Source organism: Artemia franciscana, unplaced genomic scaffold, assembly GCF_032884065.1.
Source record: "Artemia franciscana unplaced genomic scaffold, ASM3288406v1 PGA_scaffold_32, whole genome shotgun sequence".
In the NCBI taxonomy this organism is placed as follows: domain Eukaryota; kingdom Metazoa; phylum Arthropoda; class Branchiopoda; order Anostraca; family Artemiidae; genus Artemia; species Artemia franciscana.
In genome coordinates this window covers 258,684-282,687 of record NW_027062665.1, presented here as the reverse complement: position 1 = coordinate 282,687, position 24,004 = coordinate 258,684, and the positions used below count along the sequence as shown (strand labels likewise).

General features: G+C 35.9%; 1 protein-coding gene across 2 annotated transcripts; it reads left to right on the top strand.

Annotated features, from left to right (window-relative positions):
• Positions 1-4,091: 4,091 nt before the first annotated feature.
• Positions 4,092-23,976, top strand: LOC136041670 (uncharacterized). Of its 2 annotated transcripts, none has more exons than XM_065726387.1 (3): positions 4,092-4,184; positions 17,446-17,647; positions 22,049-23,976. In XM_065726387.1, the coding sequence occupies exons 2-3, from the start codon at positions 17,532-17,534 to the stop codon at positions 22,992-22,994; spliced, it is 1,062 nt and encodes a 353-aa protein (XP_065582459.1). In that variant the 5' UTR covers positions 4,092-4,184; positions 17,446-17,531; the 3' UTR covers positions 22,995-23,976. The 2 variants fall into 2 exon arrangements, with proteins under 2 accessions (XP_065582459.1, XP_065582460.1); XM_065726388.1 differs by lacking the exon at positions 4,092-4,184 and adding an exon at positions 15,216-15,283.
• The last annotated feature ends 28 nt before the right edge of the window (positions 23,977-24,004 follow it).

The following is a 24,004-nucleotide window of genomic DNA, read 5'->3' as shown; positions in this document are numbered from 1 at the left end:
TAAAGCAAGCCAGTTTTTCACTGTTTCGAGTCTGTGGTATCAATAGGTAAAGAGAAAATACGGCAGTAGAGCCTTAAAGTAAAAACCGGCTGTGCTGATATCCGTTTCAAGGCCCTTAAGCCAGGAAAGACAATTAGGGGCTGGGGACCAACCATCCTGTGCTTTAGAGCACCCATCCTGTCTATCTTCCCCAGATTTCTTCAGATTCTGACTTAGAGCTAGTTCGACTCTTAACTGATCTTATAGTCATGCCACTGACCCCCGTTCCAAACCAAATAATCAACCATGCCAGAAATCAAAACACCGCCATTCGGATAAAGGATGCCAAATACAGCGCACCAGCCACACGGCTAGAACGACACGGAGTCAACCATGCCAGAAATCAAAACACCGCCATTCGGATAAAGGATGCCAAATACAGCGCACCAGCCACACGGCTAGAACGACACGGAGTCAATATCAATGAAGTTAAAATCACACTAACCATGATTACTGCAATCCTTGTAGACAAATATTTGCCACTAATCTTAAGTGATATTGATAATGTCTAAAACCACATTGTCTTGCCACACTATAGAGAAAGAAAACGATCAAAAATAGGGGTTTTTAAGGCCAAAAGAGAAAACTGCAAAAAAAAACACACACACAAAGTGAATACTTCGAGAAGATAACCACCCCTCTTCTTCAGCGCGAAAAAATAGTACACTCAAGAAAAATGCCGAAGGAAAATGTGTGTCTTTCTTCGGCGAAGAAAAAAATCATCAAAGAATAAAAATGTCAAGCACTTTTCTCCAAAACATAGACTGTGTTAAATATTATAACTTTCTTTATCTTCCAAATTCCCCACTTGCGTACCAAAATTTTAGCCAAAATCAATTTTTTTTAAAAATTAAATCTGCAAACCTGGAAAAAGATGGCGAATTTTTCAAAATTTGTAAACGTTGCTTTGAAAGAAATAAACAGACAATATTAAAACATTTGTTTTCTTAGAAACAGAATAAGCTTTATATTGAGCTCGTGAGATATTTTGCTTACAGATTTTCTTACGTCGCATCCTCGCTAGCTAGCAGATCTCAGAAATGGTTGAAATCGAGAAAACAAGAGAGAATTACTGCTCATTGATAAAAATGATTTTATTGTGAAAAATACTAATCCGAAACGTTGAAATAAGTTTCAAAAACAATTTTGATACAAAAATAGCAACTGTTTCTTTTGGTCTTTTTTGTTGTATTGCAAATTGTACTTTACTTTTTAAACTTTCCCTTTTTGAATTTGATTGTCGAGCCCATTTTTAGCTTAGTCAAATATGTGACGACTGTGAAAAGAAGTAGCCTGAAAACTGTCAATTTGAGATCGATGCCACAGGTCCAAGAAGGCTCGAAGAATGCACTGTATTCAGGATCCTTTGTCCGATAGGGCGAGGGTTCAAATCCTTGTGTACCCAATTATTTAGTTTAGGACGGGGTCAGCTCGAAGAGAGCGAAGCTTGGTTGCTGTTTCCTGACAAAATTCTTCTTAAGAAATTGGAAAGTCTTCTGAAAAAATTGAAGAAGCCAAAGCACTAGCTACAGAAAATGAATATGAGGACTAATTTTTTCCATGAGATTCTATTTTCATTTCTTGAGTTAATTTTGTTTTTGTTCTTTTTGTGCCCAAAAGAATAAATGATTTTTTTTTTCTTTTCTGGCTTTGAAATGTCAAACATATCAGGCGGCTAGGCTCTTTGAACTGTCTTATTGCCAGGTTTGGATTAAGAGCTTATATTGCAACATTAAAAAACGAGTATATGTAAGCAGGAAATAGTTTCTTAATAGTCTACGCTTTCCAGAACAAATTTTGGATTATTTACTGTTACAATAGGATTTTTGCGATTTTTTGCTGAAAATAACGGATTTTGTGTAAAAACATTGGCTTTCAGTTGCATAAAGGGCAATTCATAGAGAAATTTATGCCAGGAACGGGTAGCAGAGAATTATGGGAGTATCGGGATAAAATAATACAATTAGACAACTACCAAAAATAAACTGTTTTTCTAATCAAGTAGGTAATGAACATTCATAGATTTATTAACTCGAAGGAGGACTTTCAGTAATAATCCTCTAAGAAATCAATTCAATCGAAAAATAATATATTTCTTTCCTCTTTTAATAGTTAATTGAGAACTGTTTTTCGATAATATAACCAATAAATAACTATAATTTTACTCTTAGTAGGCACTGATATTGTCTACGTTTTTGCTTAAACAGCGCATAGTATTAGCACGATGTGTTATTTTTTCTCTTATGACTCACTGTATCATCGCTTGACACCATACAGCTTCCTGATTTTCATTGCCAAAATAATAAGTCGATCTAAACAAATTCGAAAAGGGATCTCCCCTGTTGTCAGAAAAAGTTCCCCTGTTTGACAAAAGGCTCATTATGTTTGAGAATTGAGTTCATAAATATTTTTAATAATAAAAAAAAAAAAAATGCTAGTTACGAGATGGAGAATGTAGAAACCCAAAAAATGCTTAGTATACTCCCAAACTGTTTCCTAGTGGTGTCAATTCACGTCACTGGAGCTAAAGGCAGCTGCAGTTCTGCTTATTATGTTAAAAATATTTTTTTCAAGAACAATATTGGCTTTCTTTTGAGATATTAAGCGGGGTTTTGATATTTACCTTTCTGGAGCTATGGTTCGACGTGTTGGCTTTTAGGCCAAAAATTAGGATTTTTTCGAACTTCGAGTGACGAGTGACACGGGTTAACGTTGTTTAATCGAGCTCAAATTTTGGCTATATCGATATCTGGAAAGCGGAATCATTTTTGGGGTTAAGACTAACAAACTTATTTGTGCTAACGCCTAATCTTTACAGTAATGTAATACAGCTTGGATTCGGGTAAGCCAATTGAAATAATCTTATACAGCAAACAAATAATAGAAAAAGCAAAAAAAAATGATGAAAAAAGTTGATGAGGGGACAAAAGTGAGATATAATAAAAAGGTAAGATTTTTTTTGCCTGAGTCACTTTTCTCCATGAAGCTCCCCGTTCAGTGAAATCTGTTAAAAAGGGGACATCCGTCTTATTGTTTTGCCTCCCCCCCCCTCAATTTTGAAAATATTTTCTTGGGAAATTTAATTGACCATGTTTGATTTTGATATTGAAAATTTTGACATCAAAAGAATCATCTTATTATGCTGATTCCAAATAACATAAGATTCATCATGTTTGAGTTGCCCATCAAAAGTTAGGAGCCTGAAAAAATTTACATGATTTTTGATATTGGGGAGAACGCCCCCCCAAAATTCAATGAGCATTGATGAAAATCACATCATCAGATTCAGCGTTTCCGATAATCGTACTATAGAAGTTTCACGCTCTGATATTCAAAATTGCAGAATCTCGCTATTTTTGCCAGAAGGCCAATGAGGGATACTTTTTTCGTTCAGGGGTGATCGTATTGACATATGGAACCTAGAAGATCGAAAGAGGGCGCATTCGAACGAAAATTAAGGTTCTAGTGTCCTTTGTAAGTGATCAAGAGGACTAGAGGGCAACTGAGCCCACTCCAACACCCATTTTCCCTCAAAATTATCTGATCAAAATTTGAAGATATCCGTTCTGCTGAGTATAGTTGAAAATCCAAATAATTGCGTCATACAGTGAAAGAGCTAGAAGATCACGTATAAAATAGGTATATTCGTTTGGTAGCCTTTATTGATACTTCGAAAACACATGTTTTCATTCTTTGGTTTCATGTAATCCTAACTAAAAGTGTTATAAGGCTGTTTAAAAAATACGGTAAAAAGCCAAAAAAAAAAAAAAACATTTATACCACCATATCTTAATATCTTATATTATGCCACCATGTATGAAAATGCAGAAAAATAACGTTTTTAAGAAGCTTGTGAATAGCTCTTCATCTCGTATTCATGGCAGAATTCTGAAAGAATTCGTAATGCCAGAATAACGTCAGATTTTTTCCACAGGAAAGGTTAATGGCACCGAATACGACCCTAGCGCCACCAAGCATAAACTTATATCTTAGAAAATAAACTACACCCAATAGAAATTAATGAGTGAAACTTGTTTTTCCAGGGCCAAAGTTATGTCCAAATGATTTCACGGCTAATTTGATTAAGTTAGCATATCTGGGGCAATGTTGTTTTTAATTAGTTGGTTTACTGAAGAGTTTCTGAGGTAACCTCTTTTTCAAGCTAGTTGCAAAAGGAAATTCTTTCTGGGGCAAAGTTTATCATCACCTAGTTGGTTAATGAAAATTTTTCTGGGAAAAATTTACTTGCCAACTGGATGGTTAACAGAAGAGTTTCTGGAGCAATGCTTGTTTTTAGCTAGTTGCAATGAAAGTGTTGCTGGGGAGAATTACTTGTCAACTAGTTAATATAAAACTATATGCTAATTTTTTTCCATTTTTCAAAGGGTGGTGTCCCATCACAGCCCTACTCAGATCTAGGTTACCTCCATCCTGCCTTATGTTTGTGTCTTGTCTAAAATTAAGATAAACTGCTAATCTAGCCTATTAAAATAGCTTATAGGCTACCTAAAACTTCACTTTGGATTTTTGCTAAAGCTAGTTGGGTAATGAACATTTTCTGGGGAAATGCTACTTGCCAACTAGATGGTTAACAGAAGAGTTTATGGGGCAATGTTATTTGCCAACTAGATGGTTAACAGAATTGTTTCTGGGGCAACCGCTTTTTCCAGCTATTTGGAAAAGGAAATGTTTTCTGGGGCAAAGTTTTCATCAGTTAGTTGGTTAATAAAAAATTTTCTGGGGAAAAGTTACTTACCAACTAGAAGGTTAACCAAAGTGTTTCTGAGGTAATGTTTTTTTTCTAGCTAGTTGGAAAGAAAGTGTTGTTAGGGAGAAATTTCTTGTCAACTAGTTGAGAAAGGAATAGTTTTTTGGGGTAAATTTACTTGTCAGCTAGTTGACAAATTTGATTATTGCAAAAGAGATTGATCAAATTATCCAACTAGATGGCAAAACTATTTGTATTTTTAAGGAGATTGGATAGTACCTGTTGTTGTTGTAGAGAAAATATGCTTGGCTTTTGCCCTCTTGATCATCAAACAATAATTAAACAAGTATCATAGAAACAAAATAAAAATAAAATAAATACAAAGAAAGAAAATATATACTACAAATCATCTTCTCTTCTCATCACACTCTTTTGACTGGTAAAAAAGCAACAAACCTAATAATATCAAATGAAACTACAACCTGTTGATGATACTCATTGAAGACACAAAAATTCCCACTGCCTCTATTATTTTTCTCTCTTTATCTTTACTAACATGGTTAAAACCTAAAAAAAGAGGGATGGAAGTCTTCAGGCCCAATGATTCAATTTTTCTGATTAGAATATTTCTCTCAATTGTGAAACAGGACATTCTGAGAGAATGTGATCAATTGTTTCATCAATATCTACACACCTATAAAAAGGCCTGACTTGCTATCTGTAAGATGATGTTGTGCTTGACAAGATCTGGTCATTGCATGTCCTGTCCTCAGATTGACAATAGAGTTTCCTGTTTGGGTGGATAAGGTGATTTATGATACAGTAACCTGCAAAAGACCAAACATATATATTTGTTGTTACAATACAGAAATTATTGATTCTAAGAGAATTTGCAGTAGAGGTTATTAAGTTTGTGGATTCATTTACTGTGGGAGCAATCTTCCAAATAATTGGATGGTTAATAGCCTGTTTTGCAATACTGTCAGCAATTTTGTTTCCCCTAATCGTTATGTAAGAAGGAACCCAAATCATTTTCAGTTGAACAGCATGAGAAGACATTTTTTTCTGAATCTTCTTCTGTAGATATACAATGATTGGAATAACTCTCCCTTGCCTAGATCAGAACAAACAATTTTAGAATCAGGAAAGATAACAAATACACCTGATCCTGCTTCCGGCACTATGTCCAGAGCTTTTTGGAGAGCAAGGCATTCCGCATGAAAAATTAAAATTCTATCTGAAACCCTAATTCCAACTGATGAACCATTCTACTCAGAAATAATGCCTATGGATGCCTTTCCATCTTTTTTTAGACTGATCCATCAGTAAATATCTTTCCAATTACAAAATTCTACCATTTTAGATAATTTTAGTTGACAAAGGATTAGACTCTTCATTTTATTCTTAGGGCAATCCATGCCAGGAATATTTATATCTATAACATTATCAGTGGTATTAGGAGTATTGGAGAATATTTGGGTCTGGCAAGAAAAGATTAGGTTCTTGGGAACACATATACCATTCAGTAAGGAAGTTAACTTGACAATGGCTGGACTACTATGTGGCTTCTAATTTTCACAGGAAAAATGTGTGATTTATGGGACACTTCTTGAGAACATGGTGGTTTTGATTAGTATTTACTCTCATGAAATAATTAGAGGAAAGTTTCAAGAATATTTCTTCTAAAGAAGGGATATTAATCTCATTGAAGAGAGCTGCAATTAGTCTCATGATTAGTCTCATGCCATGGTGCACTATTGATTCATTTTTAGAAATTAAATTTTTTGAAGCTGAGTAATACACAGGGAGACAATATTCAATCTTTCCATATATTATGGACATGAATAGTTTTCGAAGACCATCTCGGCTAACACCCCACTTTTGGCCAGTAACAGCATACATAAAATTCAGCCGTTTTTTGAGTACATCTGTCAGTTAAGAAATATGAACATTCCAATTTAACTTATTATCAAGTCAAATACCTAGAAACTTCACATTCCTGGCAAAATGAATGTGCTATTTATATAGAGTCAGATTAGTTGAGGGACGATCTTGTCTATGATCATTTATCCTAGAAAAAAACATGCCAGTAGTTTTTGGGATAAAAAGAGCACACTTTTTTGTATTAAGCCATATTGACAGTTTATCAATAGCTCCTTGGAGCTTGGGTTGACAAGTTTCAGGAGAAGCACCTTCAGTCCAAAGGACTTAGCCATCTGCATATAAGGCAAATTTTATTGAGGGCATATCAGTGAAAATAATATCAATAATCACTATGTTGAAAAGAATAAGACTCAGAACCCTCCTTGAGGAACGCCTAATGAGACTATTTTAGTAGATCCAACTCTAGTTTTGATAGGCCTATTAGAAAGCACTGCCCTATACCAATTCCAGAAAAAATTTTCATCTTTAAATTTGTGAACCTGCCGAAGGATTACAAATGGGTCCAAAGTATCATACGCTTTCTTAATGTCAAAGAAGACTGCAGATACAACTGTCTTTCTTGTAAAAGCTTTCTTAATATCATGGTCAAGATGTGATTAAGATACCAAGGTTGATCTACATTTCCAAAACTTGCTTGTTCAGCAATAAGTAGATTATCAATAAGGGGCTACAAATCTCAGCTTAATCATATTTTCAAAGAGTTTAGCAATGCATGTGGTTAAGCCAATGGGATGATATGAAGCTGGATTAGAACTATCTCCTTTACCTGTATTTATTCGGACTATGGTTGAAGACTTCCAAGCTATTGGGGCATAACCACGTTCCCAACATCCATTAAACAAGTAAAGAAGAGGGACCAAGAAAGTTGATGGAAGAGCTTTTAGAAATCTATTGAACTCCGTCTTTGGTTCTTTGGCTCCACTGGTGCTGGGGCCACAAGTGTAATCACCACTGTCCAGAAATCCTTCATGTGCATGCTCCTCGCAGTCTTGCATGCGACGTCGCCCACAATCCGGACAAGTTAGTAATTTTCTTCCTGTGGTAAGTTTGATGTTTGGTGTGTTCGCCTGTTCCCCCATTTGCAAACTATTTGGTGGGTGAGCTATTGGGCTGATAGCTTCTGTAATGGTGGAGGGATTGACTGCCGGAGGAATCGGTGAACTCTGTTTAGTTGGAAAGAAATGTTGCTTTGGATTCTCGTCTCCAGATTCGACGTCAATCGATTCGGGTGAATCTGACAAGTCTTCCTTCGGGTTGTATTGTTTGAGGTAGTCCATCCAAGTGCGTGCTAGATACTATAATTCCTCCCATTTGTTATAATTGTTAAAAGACTTAAGAACTGATATGGCTGATGTGTTAGAACCGGGGCTGCCATTTCATCAGTATCTAAATAATTTTCCCGCACAGGTTTCACTTTCCATGGCTCGGGATAGAAACCAGGTTTGATGCGGTTATGGTGTACTATTTCCTCTGTTTGCTTTTTTGAATGCCTCAAGATATATGTTAAATTGTTGGAAAGAATTTTTATCACACGAAAAGGTCCATCCCATTTTTCTTTTAGCTTTTTTGTTCCTTCCAAATTTGGTTTTTGAACCCAGACTATATCTCCTATTTTATATTCCCGTGTATTTTTAACTCTACGATCATATTTATCTTTTTGTTTTACCTTAGCTTTTTCTAAGTTTTTAGCTACCTGTTCCATTGCCTTTTTCATTCTCATAATCATTTCTTGTTTATACTGATCCAGATTATAGTATACACGCTCATTACCTATAGACTCCATACAAATCTTGGGATCCCGCAAGTGCTGTATGAAAAACGGCGTGTCTCTTAAAGTAGCAGAATAAGCGGTATTTATTGCGAATACTGCAAACGGTAGGTGATCGTCCCAATGATTTGGTTCTTGCTTAGCATGAATACCCAACATGTATGCAAGCTCACGGTGTTTACGTTCTACTTTCCCATTACACATGCCCATATAAGCTGATGTATACCACCTCTTTATCTTAAGGTAGCTGGTGACTTCGTCTAGCAGTTTGGCCCGAAAGCAATGCCCATTATCTGTTAGAATGGTTTTGGGAAAAATACCATGTTCCAAAAATAAGCGAGTGACTAGAGTTTTTGCAATAGTGCTTGCTTTTTCATCGGGCACAGGGTAGGCGTATAAAACTGAGTTGAAATGGTCCACGATGGTGAGAACACACCTGTTTCCTTGAGCTGATACTGGAAGCCCACCACCTGAGCCCCAGATGTCAATTGATATAGTCTCCAACTTCTGCTGGTACTCCATAAGTCCCCAATTCTGCTCGTGGCATTGTTTGTGGTGATTTGTGTTTTGCGCAATTCTCGCAGCTCTGAATAAATTCTTTGACCTTTTTATACATATTTGGAAAATGGAAATTTCCCTTGATTCTACCCATGGTTTTGCTTCTCCTATATGGCACCCATTTACGACATGTGAGAAATAAATAACTTCTCCCTCCATACTCTTTGGTATATCTGGTATTAATCGGGTGTCATTTTGCCTATACGTCTGTAATGGCCTGTAGTATCTTCCTAAGACATTTTTGTCTTCGTCTAGTTCGTAATGATCTATGTCCTTCATATGATGCTTGTAGTGTTCGGGTAATTCCTTACCCTCCGCTATAAATTTTTTCATTGATGAGCAAAAATTGTCTTTGTCCTGATGAAGTGCTATGTTTCTTATCGAAAAGCTGGCGCTCTCCTCTTATATTTCGGCTATAGTCAAAGATTGTTCTGATATTTCCTTTGGATTTCGAGACAAAAAATCTGGCAATATAGTACTACGCCCTTTGATGTAGATTGGATTATAGTCAAAAGCTTGAAGACGAAGCACCCATCGTGTTAACCTTGCGGAGCTGTTTTGCATGGTATGCAATCAAATTAGCGATTTTTGGTCTACCCTCAAGGTAAGTTTCTTCACCAAGAGAAATTGTCGAAAATGTTCTATATACACGACGGCAGCTAAACATTCTCGTTCAACTGTGGAATACTTTCTTTCAGCCTCAGTTAAAGCACGACTCGCATATTGAACAATCGACTCCTTTCCATTAGGATTAATATTGAAGAGCACGGCTCCTATACCTACTGATGATGTATCCGTTTGTAAGCAAAAATCATGAGAAAGGTTGGGAAGCTCTAAGACAGGAGCTTTTAACAATTCCTGTTTCAGCCTTGAAAGGGCTTCTACTGCTGCTGGAGGCCATTCGAAATTTCCAGATTTCTTAAGGAGGTCGGTAAGAGGTTTAGCGATAGCAGCATAATTTTGAACGTAGCGCCAGAAATAGCTTAATAATCCACACACTGATCTACAGGTTTTCTTATTAATTGGAGGCTTTAGTTCCTTGATAATTTCTAGTTTATCTGGGTTTGGAGAGATGGTCCCTTGATTTATTTGATGACCTAAGAAGACCAGCTTCTGCACCAATATTTGTAGTTTTTGGGGTTTTAATTTCAAACCTGCTCTCTCGAATTTTCCCAAAATTCTTTTCAGTCCATCCAACTGACTTTCATTTGTTTCAGTGAACAAAATGACATCATCCAAATAGATCAGTGTGTCTGTTTTCTTTTTGGTGTTAGTGTGAGAAACATTTTCCTGATCGTTCTCTTTCAGAACCAAATTCATGAGTCTGCTGAAGCAATTCGGACTGAAAGATAAACCGAAAGGCATCCGCTGAAATGTGAATGTCCTACCATCGTCTAATATGACAGTAGCCTTATGCTTGGATTCGGGATCTAGTGCTATTTGCCAGTAACCAGCCATCAGATCGAAACTAGTGTAGAAATTAGATCCTCCTAGTGAGTCCAAAATGGAATCTATGCGGGGAAATTTCATTACATCTTTCACTGTAACAGCGTTCAAGGCTCTAAAATCCACACAACATCGCCATGTGTTATCTTTCTTTCGCACAATAACCAATGGAAAACACCATTCGCTAACAGCTTCTTTGATGACCCCTTGTGTTTCCATGTCTTTAATTTGTTTATCTAGCCACAATCGTAAATGATAAGGTGTTTAGTATGGTTGCTTTCTAATCGGGGGGCCTTCTGTGGGTATTTTGTGTGTAAATAAATGTGTTAAGCATAATCAGACTTGTGTCTGATTATCTGAGTATGATTATTTGTGTATTCCCACAAAATCTCACCAACTTGCTGTATGGTGCTCTGCGACAAATGTTTAAGGTCAAACTGTGCCAAGAATTCAGTTTTTGTCATGCCATATTCCTCCTGCTTTGATCGTGGTGTATTGAAAGATGTATCCTGTACACTATTTGCCCATAACTTGAAATTTTCAAGTGACCTGATATTTTCATGAGAAATCTGTTCTGCTACTCCTAGCTTAATTTTTGGAATCTTGACCTTTTGATTGGTCATATTTGACATTTTCAAGAACGCTGTCCCCCTTTCTATGGTCAAAAGCTGACTTTCAACAAAAATAGAAGGCTATTTGTCTATCGCATAGCCTTCTATTAAAGCAGTTATTCGCTGATTGGGTTCAGTATTTGTTGTTGCTAAAACCTGAATGCAAGTCCTTGCCTCTATTGTTACCTTATTATTAAGCTGTAATTCATATGTTTGGCAAGGATTGGTATCCTGTGAAGTTGTGCAATTAAAATCCCTTTTTATTGTGGGGCTAGTGATTTTGATTTCATTACTGGTCGGATTCCAAATTATACCATATTTTCGAAGTGTATCTACCCCTAGTATGCATGGAAATGGCAGTTTCCTGCAAATAATCATCCGCACAATGATCCCTTCTTTGTCTGTATGAAGTTTTAAATGGCATTCCCCCAAAATGCTCAACTGATGACCTGTGATTGATGTTAGGCTGTTCGTACATTTTTGAATTTTATTTTGTATATTTGACGGTAGTCTCCTAAATATTTCCTCTCTGATCATTGAAGTCGAAGCCCCCGTATCAATTAGACAAGGTACATTTTTAAAACACTTTATACTAAAACATCGAACTATGGGTAAATTCGTAGAATTATGAAAATCACCACATTGAACACTGTATAAGGGTCTAGTGCGACTCGCAGCCTTTACGACCCTCAAAGGCTTGGCATTTCGTTTAAATTTCCCCCATGACCGTTTCCTGATATGTAGTTTGGCCAAAATGAGCTTGGTGTAGGATCGTCCCATGACTCCTCTGTTGCATTTGCCTGAACCATTCTTTGGTTTCTGGGGATGAATTCTCTAACAAAATTTCCTCCATCTCTTCCAGGTGTGCATTTGTTGCTTGGTCCTGGGATGTCCCTGTTGGCGCTAAATGGTCTGAAAAATCGTCCTTTGACCCTTCCTCGAGGAGACCCTTTGGATTCTTCTCCTCTGGGTCCACAATTTGTCTGATTTACCTGCCTTTGGGATCCATATTCTCTGTAACCTCTGTCTCCATTACGAATTCTGGTACGACATTCAGAAGCACAATGACTAGGCTTTCCGCAATAATAGCAGGTGATCCCCTGTCTTTTCAGATTCGTCCTTTGGTCTCCTCTTTTGTCTTTCTTATGAAATCGCTTCCAATCTCCAGTTGTCTCCTCAAATCTGGGTCGAAAAAAGCTTCTAGACCCGTCCTTCTGAGTTTCCTTAAAAAATCTTACTCGCTTTCTACCCCGATCCCTGTTATTCTCTCCTTCTGTTATATTGATCGACATTTGTTCAAATTTTTTCATTGTTTCATCTATTTGTATTTCTCTCTCTATGAGCCTTGTGGCTTCATCCAGTGAATCTGGTTTTCGAGACAGTAAAAGTCTAATTAATTTTTTCGACAATCCCTGCGTAAATGCGTGTAATTGTACTTTTTGGATTGTTTCATCTGCCCCAGTTTTTCCTAGCTGTAAACATACTGCTCTACAAATTTTGTCTGCATACTCCCTAATGCTCATGGAGCTATCAAATGTTACTACTTCTGTTTTTAGTTTTTCGGTCGAACTTGTTTCAATAAACCTAGCTTTAAAAGTCTCAATTAATTTGTTCATACAGTCATATACAGTTTCCATATCTCTAACAGAATCAAAATATTGCAAGGCACTTCCTCTTAGCCTAGTCGCTAGACGCTGCTTCTTAGTCTTAAAGTCATACGGCTGTGCAAGTTCATTGAAGATTTCGAGACTTTCAATGAACTCATCTACGTCGCTTGTTCCCGCATATTCAGGAATACTTTTTGCTATCCCTAATACCGTCGTGAGAGAGGATATTTTCTTTTCCTGCTCTTCTGTCAAAGACATGACGGAAGAGACCTAGCCCTTGGATGTCCCTTTTTTAACTCAGTACCGCTGCCACCACTGTAATGTTCTTAGGTCACTCGGTTCGCTGCGCCTGAAGACTGTACTAGCCCAACGGTCAACTGCCTGGCGTGAATCTTTTTCGGGGGCCTTAACGCTTGTTAAGGCGAGCCCTCCGGGTTCGAAACACCCAGTGCTAGCAGCCGCAGGCGTAGATAACTGCAACACCACAGTCGATCCCAAATTCCTAGAAAAGTATGCGTTGGTCCTGTCTGAGTTCAAACTAAGGAAATCCAAGGTTATCTCTCAACTACTGTATTAACTGAAAATGCAGGACAAGCACTATACAACCATTAAAATTTATAAAGACGCTCAACAAAACCTAAATCACACTTACTTATGCTATATCCTTTTTAGACGACAAATGACTTAAGAACAACAAAACCACCAAAGCTAGAAAACTTTACTTTTTATACTTTCCCAAAAAACCACATTTTTCCAGCCAGGTATTTTTCTGTGGTTTAATGACGTGCGTCGAATCGGCTAAAACTTGCTAAAGATTTATTAATTAGATTTTTGGAAAGGAATGGTTTTTAACATTTAATCAATAATAGTTTATTTTCATTTAGTCATGCTTATTACAATACTTTTTTGCGTTTTTTTTTGTATTGTATTGCATATCTTTTTCTATCAGTGAAAAGTATAAGGTCGGGAAATGTTCACTTTATAAACAGCAAATACAAAAATATCAGCACAGAACTAATTCATCTTGTAACTCTTTTGGGGGTGAATTGTTTCTTTTTCAACAGTTTCAACTTCCAGAGCATCCAACTCTTGATCAAATACCTGTACTATAGTAGCTCTCTGCTTCATAATTGCCTTATCTAGTTCATCTTTCTCTTCTTTTGTCACTAACCGTGATCGCCCAATTAAATTCACTTTAATTGGCCAAACTTTTGAACCTTCCCATTTCTGATAAGAGCAAAATTCTCATTGATCCGAAAATTACTAGAATAGGTGAAGTCTTCCTGACTTTGGCACGTTGGAGAATATAATAGCACTTGCTGCTTTCGTTTTGGAAGCCCCACGATTGACCATAAAGTGTTCCGCAAGTCAGCATCAGTCAATCCTGTTATAGATAGCAGAGTTTCAAATGATATTTTGTCTTTCGTTTCATTCCAAGCAAATGGCAATGCCATTTGAAAAGCAGTTACATCCAAGTAATACTCACCAGATTCATTAGTAAAATGGATAGTTGCAGACGTCATTCGATGGTGCCAATGGAGCGTTTTCCCAATATTCCCAATATATCTGTGATAAATATCTTCTGCTTTAGATAGAACTCTCTTTAGTTCTGGTGGTAAAGATAGATAACCACTCATTCCTCTATAATCCATGCGTTTGGCAGATTCCAATTCTTGGAGGATTTGCGACATATTTGGACTTGGTACAAATGCATTTAAAATTTTCACATCGATCATACCTGTTTAGTACTTGTCCCGACGAATACAAAATAAACACAACAGAATCCTAATTGAGCTATGCAATGGAATATGTTCAAAATTCTCCTTCTTTCATCAATTTCTTGTCTAATTTGGTTAAGTCTTCACTCCTAAACAAGACCTTTTTCGACGATTTTAGGGTCTTTTGTCCTTATTTAGTTATTTCTTATGCATAGTTATTTCAGAAGGACTTTCACCACAAGGGATAAAGAATTTCAACGAGTTTTTTTTTAAATTTGAATACTTTAGCGTGAATAATTTTGATTGTAAATATTAAACATTTAGGAAATCCAGAAATTCGTTCGAGATTAGGAAATTAGAGATTAGGAAATCCGTCATTCGATGGTGCCAATGTAGCGTTTCCCAATATTCCCAATATCTCTGTGATAAATATTTTCTGCTTTAGATAGAACTCTTTTTAGTTCTGGTGGTAAAGATAGATAACCACTCATACCTCTATAATTCATGCGTTTGGCAGATTCCAATTCTTGGAGGATTTGCGACAGATTTCGACTTGGTACAAATGCATTTAAAATTTTCACATCGATCATACCTGTTTATGCCAAGTTTACACGCATAAGATTTTATAAAAATCCTATAGCGAAATTCTTAAAGGTTCCAAGAAAAAGTGTTCACACGCCAAAAAGCGTCTATATGTATAGGGTAAGCACGAAGTTAGTGCCGAAAATATTTTTGATGTTGGAATATTTGAAAAGTTCAAACATGGATTCTGATTTGGAAGATTTGGCAATTGTAGGTGCTCTTTTAGATGAAAGACGACGCAATTCTGAACGTAGTAGAAGAATTAGGAAAAAAAGAGGTGGTGGGTGCGTCCAGTATGTGCTGTAAGGGGTTAATTCCATTATTTTTATAATTTTAGGCTATTAAGATGCTAAAAACACTCAGCCTGTCATCAACATTTTTATGTGGGAGTACAGTGACAATACAGAAAGAAACTCATCCTAATTTACAAAATAATATTAATGTACTGCTTTGCCCATTCAAAGGAAATACTATAATATTGTTAAAACAACTGTAAAAAATCATAAAGTACATAGACTACTTTGTGTAGACTAAATGGTTTCTAAAGGTAGGCTACTTCACTTTACTTTGTCAACACCTCTCCACTTAATGAGCTTAATCTATATATGTCTCATACATTTTGCTATTGTCCCTATTTTGTTCAAATATATTTAATAGCTTTAATAGATTTAAGAAGGTACATAAAATGAGGAAATATGAAAATGTATAAAACATATACAATTTAGGCTATATATTTGCAAATGAAGGAGTTAAGAGAAATAGAGTTAAAACTAGCTAATTTGTCTCTTAATTGATAACATAATTTAGCTAGGATATAATTTAATAGCCTACATAGTATGATGCCTCTTTTTGTACTTTCCTAAATAACAAATCAAAATGTGATTTCCTACAGAATCAATTTAAAAAAAAATGAAACAAAATAAAAAAAGTATTAAGGGATATATTGATGTATATTTTCATCCTACCCAAGTTATGTTGTCATTTACAAATTCAGCAAATAACTTTTTAGAGGGGAGGGTAAGTTTAAGTGAACAATTATTAGGAAAGTTTGACAAAAGTTTTGGTAGTCTTCACTCTAGTTTCTTTGCAGTAGCCTACAGGAAATAGTATATATATTGTTTTTTAATTTGTCATTAAATCAAGTCACAGCTTTTTTTGTGCTTATATTTGAGTCAAGAGAAGTCTTGAACCTATTTTGCCCTGGACTTTGCCAACCATTGGAATTACTCTGATTAGGATTAAATAAACTTTAGACTAAGTTTCAGCCTAGCCTGTGTAGACTGAAGAACTTACTTGATCTTTTTTAATGTGGTATTATTCAGTAATAAGAATCAACTTTGGGTCAGAAGTAAGTAGACATAAAAAGAATAAATACTCACCAAATTAGTAAACAAAAACTTTTATATATTCTACCACTATATCTAACCCCATTATTCTAGGGTCAATTTGTCCTTGTAGCATTTAGCTCAGATGAAGCTAAATGCAAGAGTGTTACCAAGGATTGTTGCATAAGACAGTTAACTTCCCTTAAATCACATCCAGGAGTGATTTCATATTTTGCCATTCTATAGACTCACTTGATTAAAATGACCAAATGCAAAGTAGAAGCTTCTTACACAATTAACCCAACTGTTCTTTCATATTTGATTGGTTAAACAAAAAGCCTCTTAGTCACAATTCTACAGCTTTGTGGATGGTTTCTTTTCTAATGTAGCCTTTAATACCTTAACAGACAGTGCAGGGACAATATCTTCTATAAGGTTGTTCCACCTGCATAAAATGCTACCCAATTTTCTTCATGAGAGATGCAATTAAGCTCTTTTTTTGCCTTTTTGAAAGCAATTGGTATTTTTTATTAAATTTTGTGGAATAGATTTTGTTATAGTTTTTGGATTTTCTCTTGTCCTCTGTTTAAAAATAACCTCAAATAACTTTAGGCCAAATTTTGTCAGCTTTTTTACTTTAATCTGAAAAATGACTAATAGGGTATTCTCACTATCTTAGAAAATCCATTTCTGAGACAAATATAGCTTTAAAAATTAATCTAAAGCCTTTATCTTATGCTGGAAAGGGTTTTTCAGACTCGTAGACCCATCTGTACTATGTTCTTTGTTGTAAGATTACAAAGGATATCTGAAAGAGATGTTCTTTGAGGTTAAGGTAACACTTCCAAAATTTTTTTGCTAGATTTTAAGTTAGTTCTTATTAGCTGATTATTATAGAATAAATGATAAAATTTGTATATAACAAAAAAATGTCTGTATTTCTTGGAATTTGCCTTGTTCTGAAATTTTGTAAAACAAACTTTATATGTGGCTTTTTAGCTTTAATATGAGTTATTATTTGTTACTTTACAGTTGAGAGACATCCATGGGTTTTATGGAGCCCTCACTAAAGAAATGGAACAGATGGACTCTGAACGGCTTTTTAGCTATAATATGAGTTATTATTTGTTACTTTACAGTTGAGAGACATCCATGGGTTTTATGGAGCCCTCACTAAAGAAATGTAACAGATGGACTCTGAACTGTTTTTTTTCAAACATACAGGATGGACAAAGAACAATTGGATTCAATTGTAACTTTGATCAAAGCTGATATTCAAAAACAGGATACAGTAATGAGGCCATCTATATTAGCCAAAGCCCGTCTAGCTGTTACACTTAGGTGAATATGTTTAGTATTTCATGTTTTTGGACCTGTACTTTGGCTCAATATAAAATTAATTTGTCTTAAATAAAGAAGAAGGGTCTAGAGTAGCTTACATTTGTAACTTTTGCAATTACTATTTTTTTAGTTTATCAGAACACAGTTATAACACTCTATACAGAAATCAAACTTGAATAAGCATAAGAAACAAGAAAAAAAAATTAAAATTTGAAATCACTTAAAGCACTATTCACAAAAAAGAGGCACAAGGCACAGCTTTGCTAATGCTGATTTATGCTCAGCATGGAGGTTAATACCATCTAAATGATGAAAAGGATCCCAGTCATGGAAATTCTGACTCATTTTGAATAAATGTGCTTAGAAGGAAGATATAGGAAATATTTACAAAATCAAAGTATTTTTTACTAAGATGCAGCATATCTCTTTAGGAGGAGGACTGCTTTCAACAAACACATAAAATGGGGTGCAGCACAAGATGGGAATATTTTCCAAAGATCTTTCCTATTATTTAGTAACAAACCAAATTTTGTCTGTGATCATAAACACAATAAAATCTTTTGTTGTTGGAAGCCTATTATAGTTTAGGTTGTCACTTATGCCCCTTTTCAATCCATCTTCCTGCTTATCATTGATTTTATAATAGTTGGTGCACCATCAATTTATTCATAAAATAAAAACAAGTTATTGCTATCTTCCACGGATTAAATCAGTAACTGCTGTACAACAATGGAATAGAACCCTTGGTTCCATGTCTCAAGTTACAAAAGAACTTACTAGTCCTTTTGGCAAATATAACCAAATAATTCAGTGTTAAAATGTTAAATTTATAATTCAGATGGAACCAGAAAAGCAATAAAATGAATTTATCCAGGCTAATAGGTGCATCTAAATGAAAATTAGAAGTCATTTGCAGAACTTGTTGGATACAACATATTGTACCCAAAACAACTTTCAACTTTCCATAAAAACAACTTTCACTGTAGATTGAACATGGATTAAAAATTGTGTTAAGTTAACTAATCCTTAAATTACTGAACAAACAAAAGCTATATGCCTAAATAAATTTTTGTCTATGATTTAGGTAAATGATGTATATGCTTAAATAAATGACTGACAGGGTTCGGACAGGTCGGTTCGTTTCAAATTATAGGCTCTGTCCTATTTTTATAGGATTTCCCGAGCCCAAATATAGGCCAAATATAGGATTTGGAAGTCTTCGGGACCACATCTGTAGTAGATGGCGCGGGATGCTTGGTCACATACATTCGTTATTTCTCGGATTTCTGTTTTTTTTTTTTTTTATTTATTTACTTCAAATACAAACCGTACAAATAATAAAAAAAGTAAAAAAAGTAAAAAAAAAAAAAAAAAAAAATCAGATACACATACTGTGCCAACGATTGACTGCTACAGGTAAAATACTTGGAATCACTCTTGCTGCTTCTTGGGCATCGATTTCGATATGAGGTCGGTTTTTTTCTTTGCACGAGACTGCTCCATTCTCACAAATTACACCATCTGCTCTCTTTCACCTGTTCTGGACTTCGCAGCTCCTTCGAGCAAAGAAACAGCTAGGGCAATGTCTATGGAACTCTTGGACTCGGCAGCCTTCTTCATTCTGTCAGTCGCTTCCTGAAGTATAGTATCTGCTACAGTTCTCTTTTCTTAATCTGATGTTTGATGTTTTTTTTTGCTTTCCAGGTCTTCTATTTCTTTCTTTTTTTCATTGACCTCCTGCAACTTCTGCAGGTTATCCTTTTCGAAAGCTGCTTTGCCCTTCTCGGATAGCTCTTCTTTTTTCTTTTCGTCCAGATATTGTTGATACCGAGACCGTACGGAACGTGCAAGATTCAAGAGTTCTTTTGAAATAAAAACCGTTCTGGTTTTCTTCCATAAAGTCTCAACGTGTCATATACCATGAGTCTCGCATCCAGAACGCGTTCTGACAAATAACGCCTGGTATTCACCGAAAATCCTACCAGAACGCGAGAACCCACACTCAATATCTGCGCTACCATGCGATAAAATCGGCCCACTTTGATAAGTTTGGTAAGTTCCGGGTACTTGCTGTCCCTGCGCTAATTCACCAGTCAAAAATAATGGCTCCCAAAATGATTGATCCGAGTAATGTCCTCCCGGGGTCCAGTTTCCGTTCACAAAAGCAGCCACTCAGCCTGGGCGATGTCTGAGCTTACTCAAATCGCAATCTCGCGTACCACAAACGCTACGTCTGCAATGCTTCTTGAATCTTTCATGTTGGTCGGACTCAAGCAGCGTAAAGCCTCTAGAAAACCATCCTTTTACAGAGGACATTTGTTTAAAATATGGCGAATACCCGCAATAAAATGTTTTCGCACACTGACATAAAAAATGGCCTTGTTTTTCAGTGTTGCTTTTTCACGGGAAGCTCGCTCCACATTTTCTGATACTATGGGATTTTCTGAAAATTTTTACAGCAAGATTCAACATTTCTGGCGAGAAATTTTCTGTCTCGGTCACGAAATCTGGAGTAAAGATCCGTCCAAAAAGTGTCACAACCCGTTTTTTGATCTGCGAGTGCAGAACATGAATGAGAGGCTCTTCTTTCTGGAACAGTTGAGTGAAACTCGTGAACAATTCTACTGAGGCTAGAACAAACTCAAGTTGCGCCTTCATCATAGCACTTTTGATGTAAGTCATAATCTTCAGCAATTTGGGAGTGGGCAGAAGTTTCTTCAGTTTTTTCTCTCTCGGCACGAAGTTCAGGAAAGATTGCCGGCCACTGCTGCATGATCCTAGTAAGGGCACGTCGAATCGTCAGCCAGCGGCTTGGGACATGCTTTATAAAAAGCATTCTCTGGTACTCTCACTTTATTTGGCACTTTCGATAGTCTTCACAACATGCAGGCAAGCCATCAAAAAATGAATGCACAAGAATAACAAAGTCGAAACTTTCTTCTCCGAAAACCTGAAGACCTTTCAAGAAAGCGTTATGGATTATATGGATGTTGCAAGTACCAATGTTCAACATTCCTTTTTCCATAAATTTCTTTTTGTCGGCATCGAACTTGTTCCAAACGCTTTTGTTGACGTTTGGTCCGTCACTTCCAAGCGTGATCAGTTTCAAGTGGCAGCTGATTCTGCTCAATGGCTGACATAATCTTCCTATACGGGTCATCACTTGTCGCTTGGCCCATAAAACTTGTGCATAAATGTCTGCTCTGGATTTCGTTTCCGTATGAGGACCAATATTGAGCACGTATCTGTAACTCTTTCATATCAGCGTTGTTGGTTGTCTCATCATATTCTAGTACAGAATACGACTAAATGTCCTTCACAAGCATTTGATTAAAGTAAGGATGCAGCGCGTCGGTGATCAGATACGTGAGCTTCTTCGCACTTAGGCACATTCCGTCCCGGATCTTACTGGGGAACATCGCATGGAAGGTTCCGACAATATGGTCAGAAGAGTCAGCAGACATGGAACTCTGTACCGTCTGAAGTGCCCATATTAACTCAGCTTTATAAGCGGCATCACGCTCACAGAACATGTTTGTACCAACTAATGGCTTATCCTTGGATGTTTCATCAAATCGAAATTGTCCGGTCAGATGAAGCTGCAGTGGATGTAGTTGAGCAGCAACTACGGCTTTCCAAGTAGTTTGCAAAAGGACGAGTACTGGTCATTCCCAGTCTTACACCATTCGCCAATCTTTCTACCGCTGCAATCCGTCTTAGCAGGCCATGAACTGTTAAACTTGGTAGGCCCCATACTTAATTACCAAGCATCACCTGCAAAATAGCACCCCAAGATTTAAAGACCATAAGAAGAAAAAATGTGGATATATCCGAAACTCGGCCGTATTTGCATCAGCCTTTTAAATAGCGTTCAGCCAGGAAATGCATAAGTCACAAGAACTCCAGTCTCATTAAGCAGAGACTGCTAGCCTATATACTGATTTTCGCTCATTTTGGACGAGCCCAACATGACAAAAAAAACATAGGCTGTTAAGTCAACACAACAGCATAGCCCAGGCAGAAGCAGCTTACTAAGCCCAACACAAAGCATTGGTTAAGTTCAGACAGCTCAACTTTTGTAACTATCAATCTAGACCAAAAGAAAGCACAGTCTACAAGCAGAGTCAAAAGCAAAGAGAAGCACTTCTTGGCTTACTTAATGAGCAGTGAAAATTCCAAATCACGAATAAATTTCTTAGTGCTCTTCAGCCGAAAATATAGGAATAATAGGATTTTAGCCAAAATATAGGCATTTTATAGGAGTGCATTAAAATATAGGAATTTATTGGAGTTTATAGGCGAGTCCGAACGCTGGACTGACTAGAGTGATTAAACCTAAGCACCTACTTGAAAGAAGATCTTGGTTTGTCAACCACTGAACAATTTTCTTTTTACTTTTAGATATCTTGTAACTGGAAATTCAATGGCTTCTCTGTCATTGTGTTATAGGATGGGACGATCCACCATTTCTGGTATTATTGCTCAAACATACCAAGCAATTTGGAAGAATTTGCAGCCGATATACATGAAGCCACCCGAAAAAGATGACTTTTATGCAATTGCTAGGGATTTTTATGAAATTTGGAACTTTCCTCATTGTATTGGGGCAATAGATGGGAAGCACTGTCGAATCCAATGCCCAGCCAACTCTGGATCTGACTTTAATAATTTTCACGAATTTCATAGTATTGTTTTAATGGCTGTTGCAGATGCTCATTACAAATTTATTTATGTAGATGTAGGTGCAAAGGGTAAAGAAAATGATAGTAGTATTTTTGCAAGATCTGGTTTTGGTGCTGCTTTGCGGAATGCCACCCTCCCAATTCCAGATCCCTCATCTTTGTTAAACTCTGAGAATCTTTTTCAATTCATTTTTGTTGGAGATGAGGCTTTTCCTCTTCAAAAAAATCTTATGCGACCATACCCAAGGTATTCAAGCCTAACCACACAGCAAAGAATTTTCAATTATCGTTTGACACGGGCTAGAAGGGTGGTAGAAAACGCATTTGGAATTATGTCTGTAAAGTTTAGGATACTGAGAAGTAGTGTTAATTGTAAGCTTGATGCAATGGACCATATTGTTAAAGCTACTTGTGTGCTGCGCAATTTTCTGATAACTACAAATTCATCCAGATACTCTCTGTCAATAGTTGTTGACCGAGAAGTAGATGGAAATATTATTCCTGGAACTTGGCGTAACAGCTCTTTTTTACAACCATCAGAAAATTTATCAGGAAATGCTGCTAGCCCTAATGCCATCCAAGTGCGTAATATGTTCATGGAATATTTTTCTTGTCCAGGAGCAGTTCCATGGCAAAATCTTTCAGTACAAAATGGTCTTTTTTAGTAATGAAATAAAAAAGGTTAAATGAAATAAAAATCGTTCTTTTTTAATTTTTTTTTTAACTAATTTTGATCACTTTTGGGATAATTGGTCTAATTTAGAATTAGCTGAACCAAAACTAGCTGCAAGAGAATTTAATATTGTCAAGTCTTTTTCTTTGAATTTTTAAATTTCCTTCAGCATACTTAAAAACTTCATCTAAAACTAAAATTGGAGTTTATTTTTAAATATAGACTCAACTAGAATAGAATAATTGGCTCCAAGTTTACTTAAATCATACCTGCTTACACTTTGACTTGATGTGTATTTTTTAGCAGTTCCTAAACTTTAGTTTAATTATATGGTAAAGTTAATAACGACATTTATTTAAATTGTTTTATTTCCTTGAATTAAAATAGTCTTTTTCACACATAAGTATTTCAGAAAATATTTTTTAAATATCCTCCAGTTTTCAGCTGCTTTTTGAAAGGACTGTTTTATTTTATAATTATATTAACTATTAAAAACTTTAATAAGATTATTCCTGTATTCAATTTGATTAACACACTTTTTAATCTTCTTCTAGTTAATAATTGTGCTACTACATCAAACATCACATTATCCATCTAATAAAGATGATTAAATATTCTTCATTCTAAGAGGTCCTACAATGTTTATTATCTCTATGAAAATTTAAGATACGGTGTATTTAACTATCAATTTTCTTAACCTTAACATTTGAAAACTGTTGAAGCACCAAAAACTTCAAAACAAAAACATTTTTGCAACCTGACTCAATTTTAGGTGTATTCATTGCTTAAAACCAGAATTTTGTATGATTTCAAAAATTTAATTGCTGGTTTTTGCTAATATTTTAAGAAGTGTATGGTTTTGTAACTTTCTGCAAGTTTAAAAAATTACATTTGGCTTTAGTGGCCTTGGTACTTCAATTAATTTGCATTAACATATTTGTATTCAGTATCAGTTTAATATATATGGTAATCTATTTTCTATTCTTTTTAATCTAAACAGCA

Coding starts and splice junctions, on each gene's coding strand:
- LOC136041670 (XM_065726387.1), top strand. CDS start 17,532: ATGGACAAAGAACAATTGGATTCAATTGTAACTTTGATCAAAGCTGAT. Junction 17,648..22,048: donor CGTCTAGCTGTTACACTTAG/GTGAATATGTTT, acceptor TTTTACTTTTAG/ATATCTTGTAACTGGAAATT.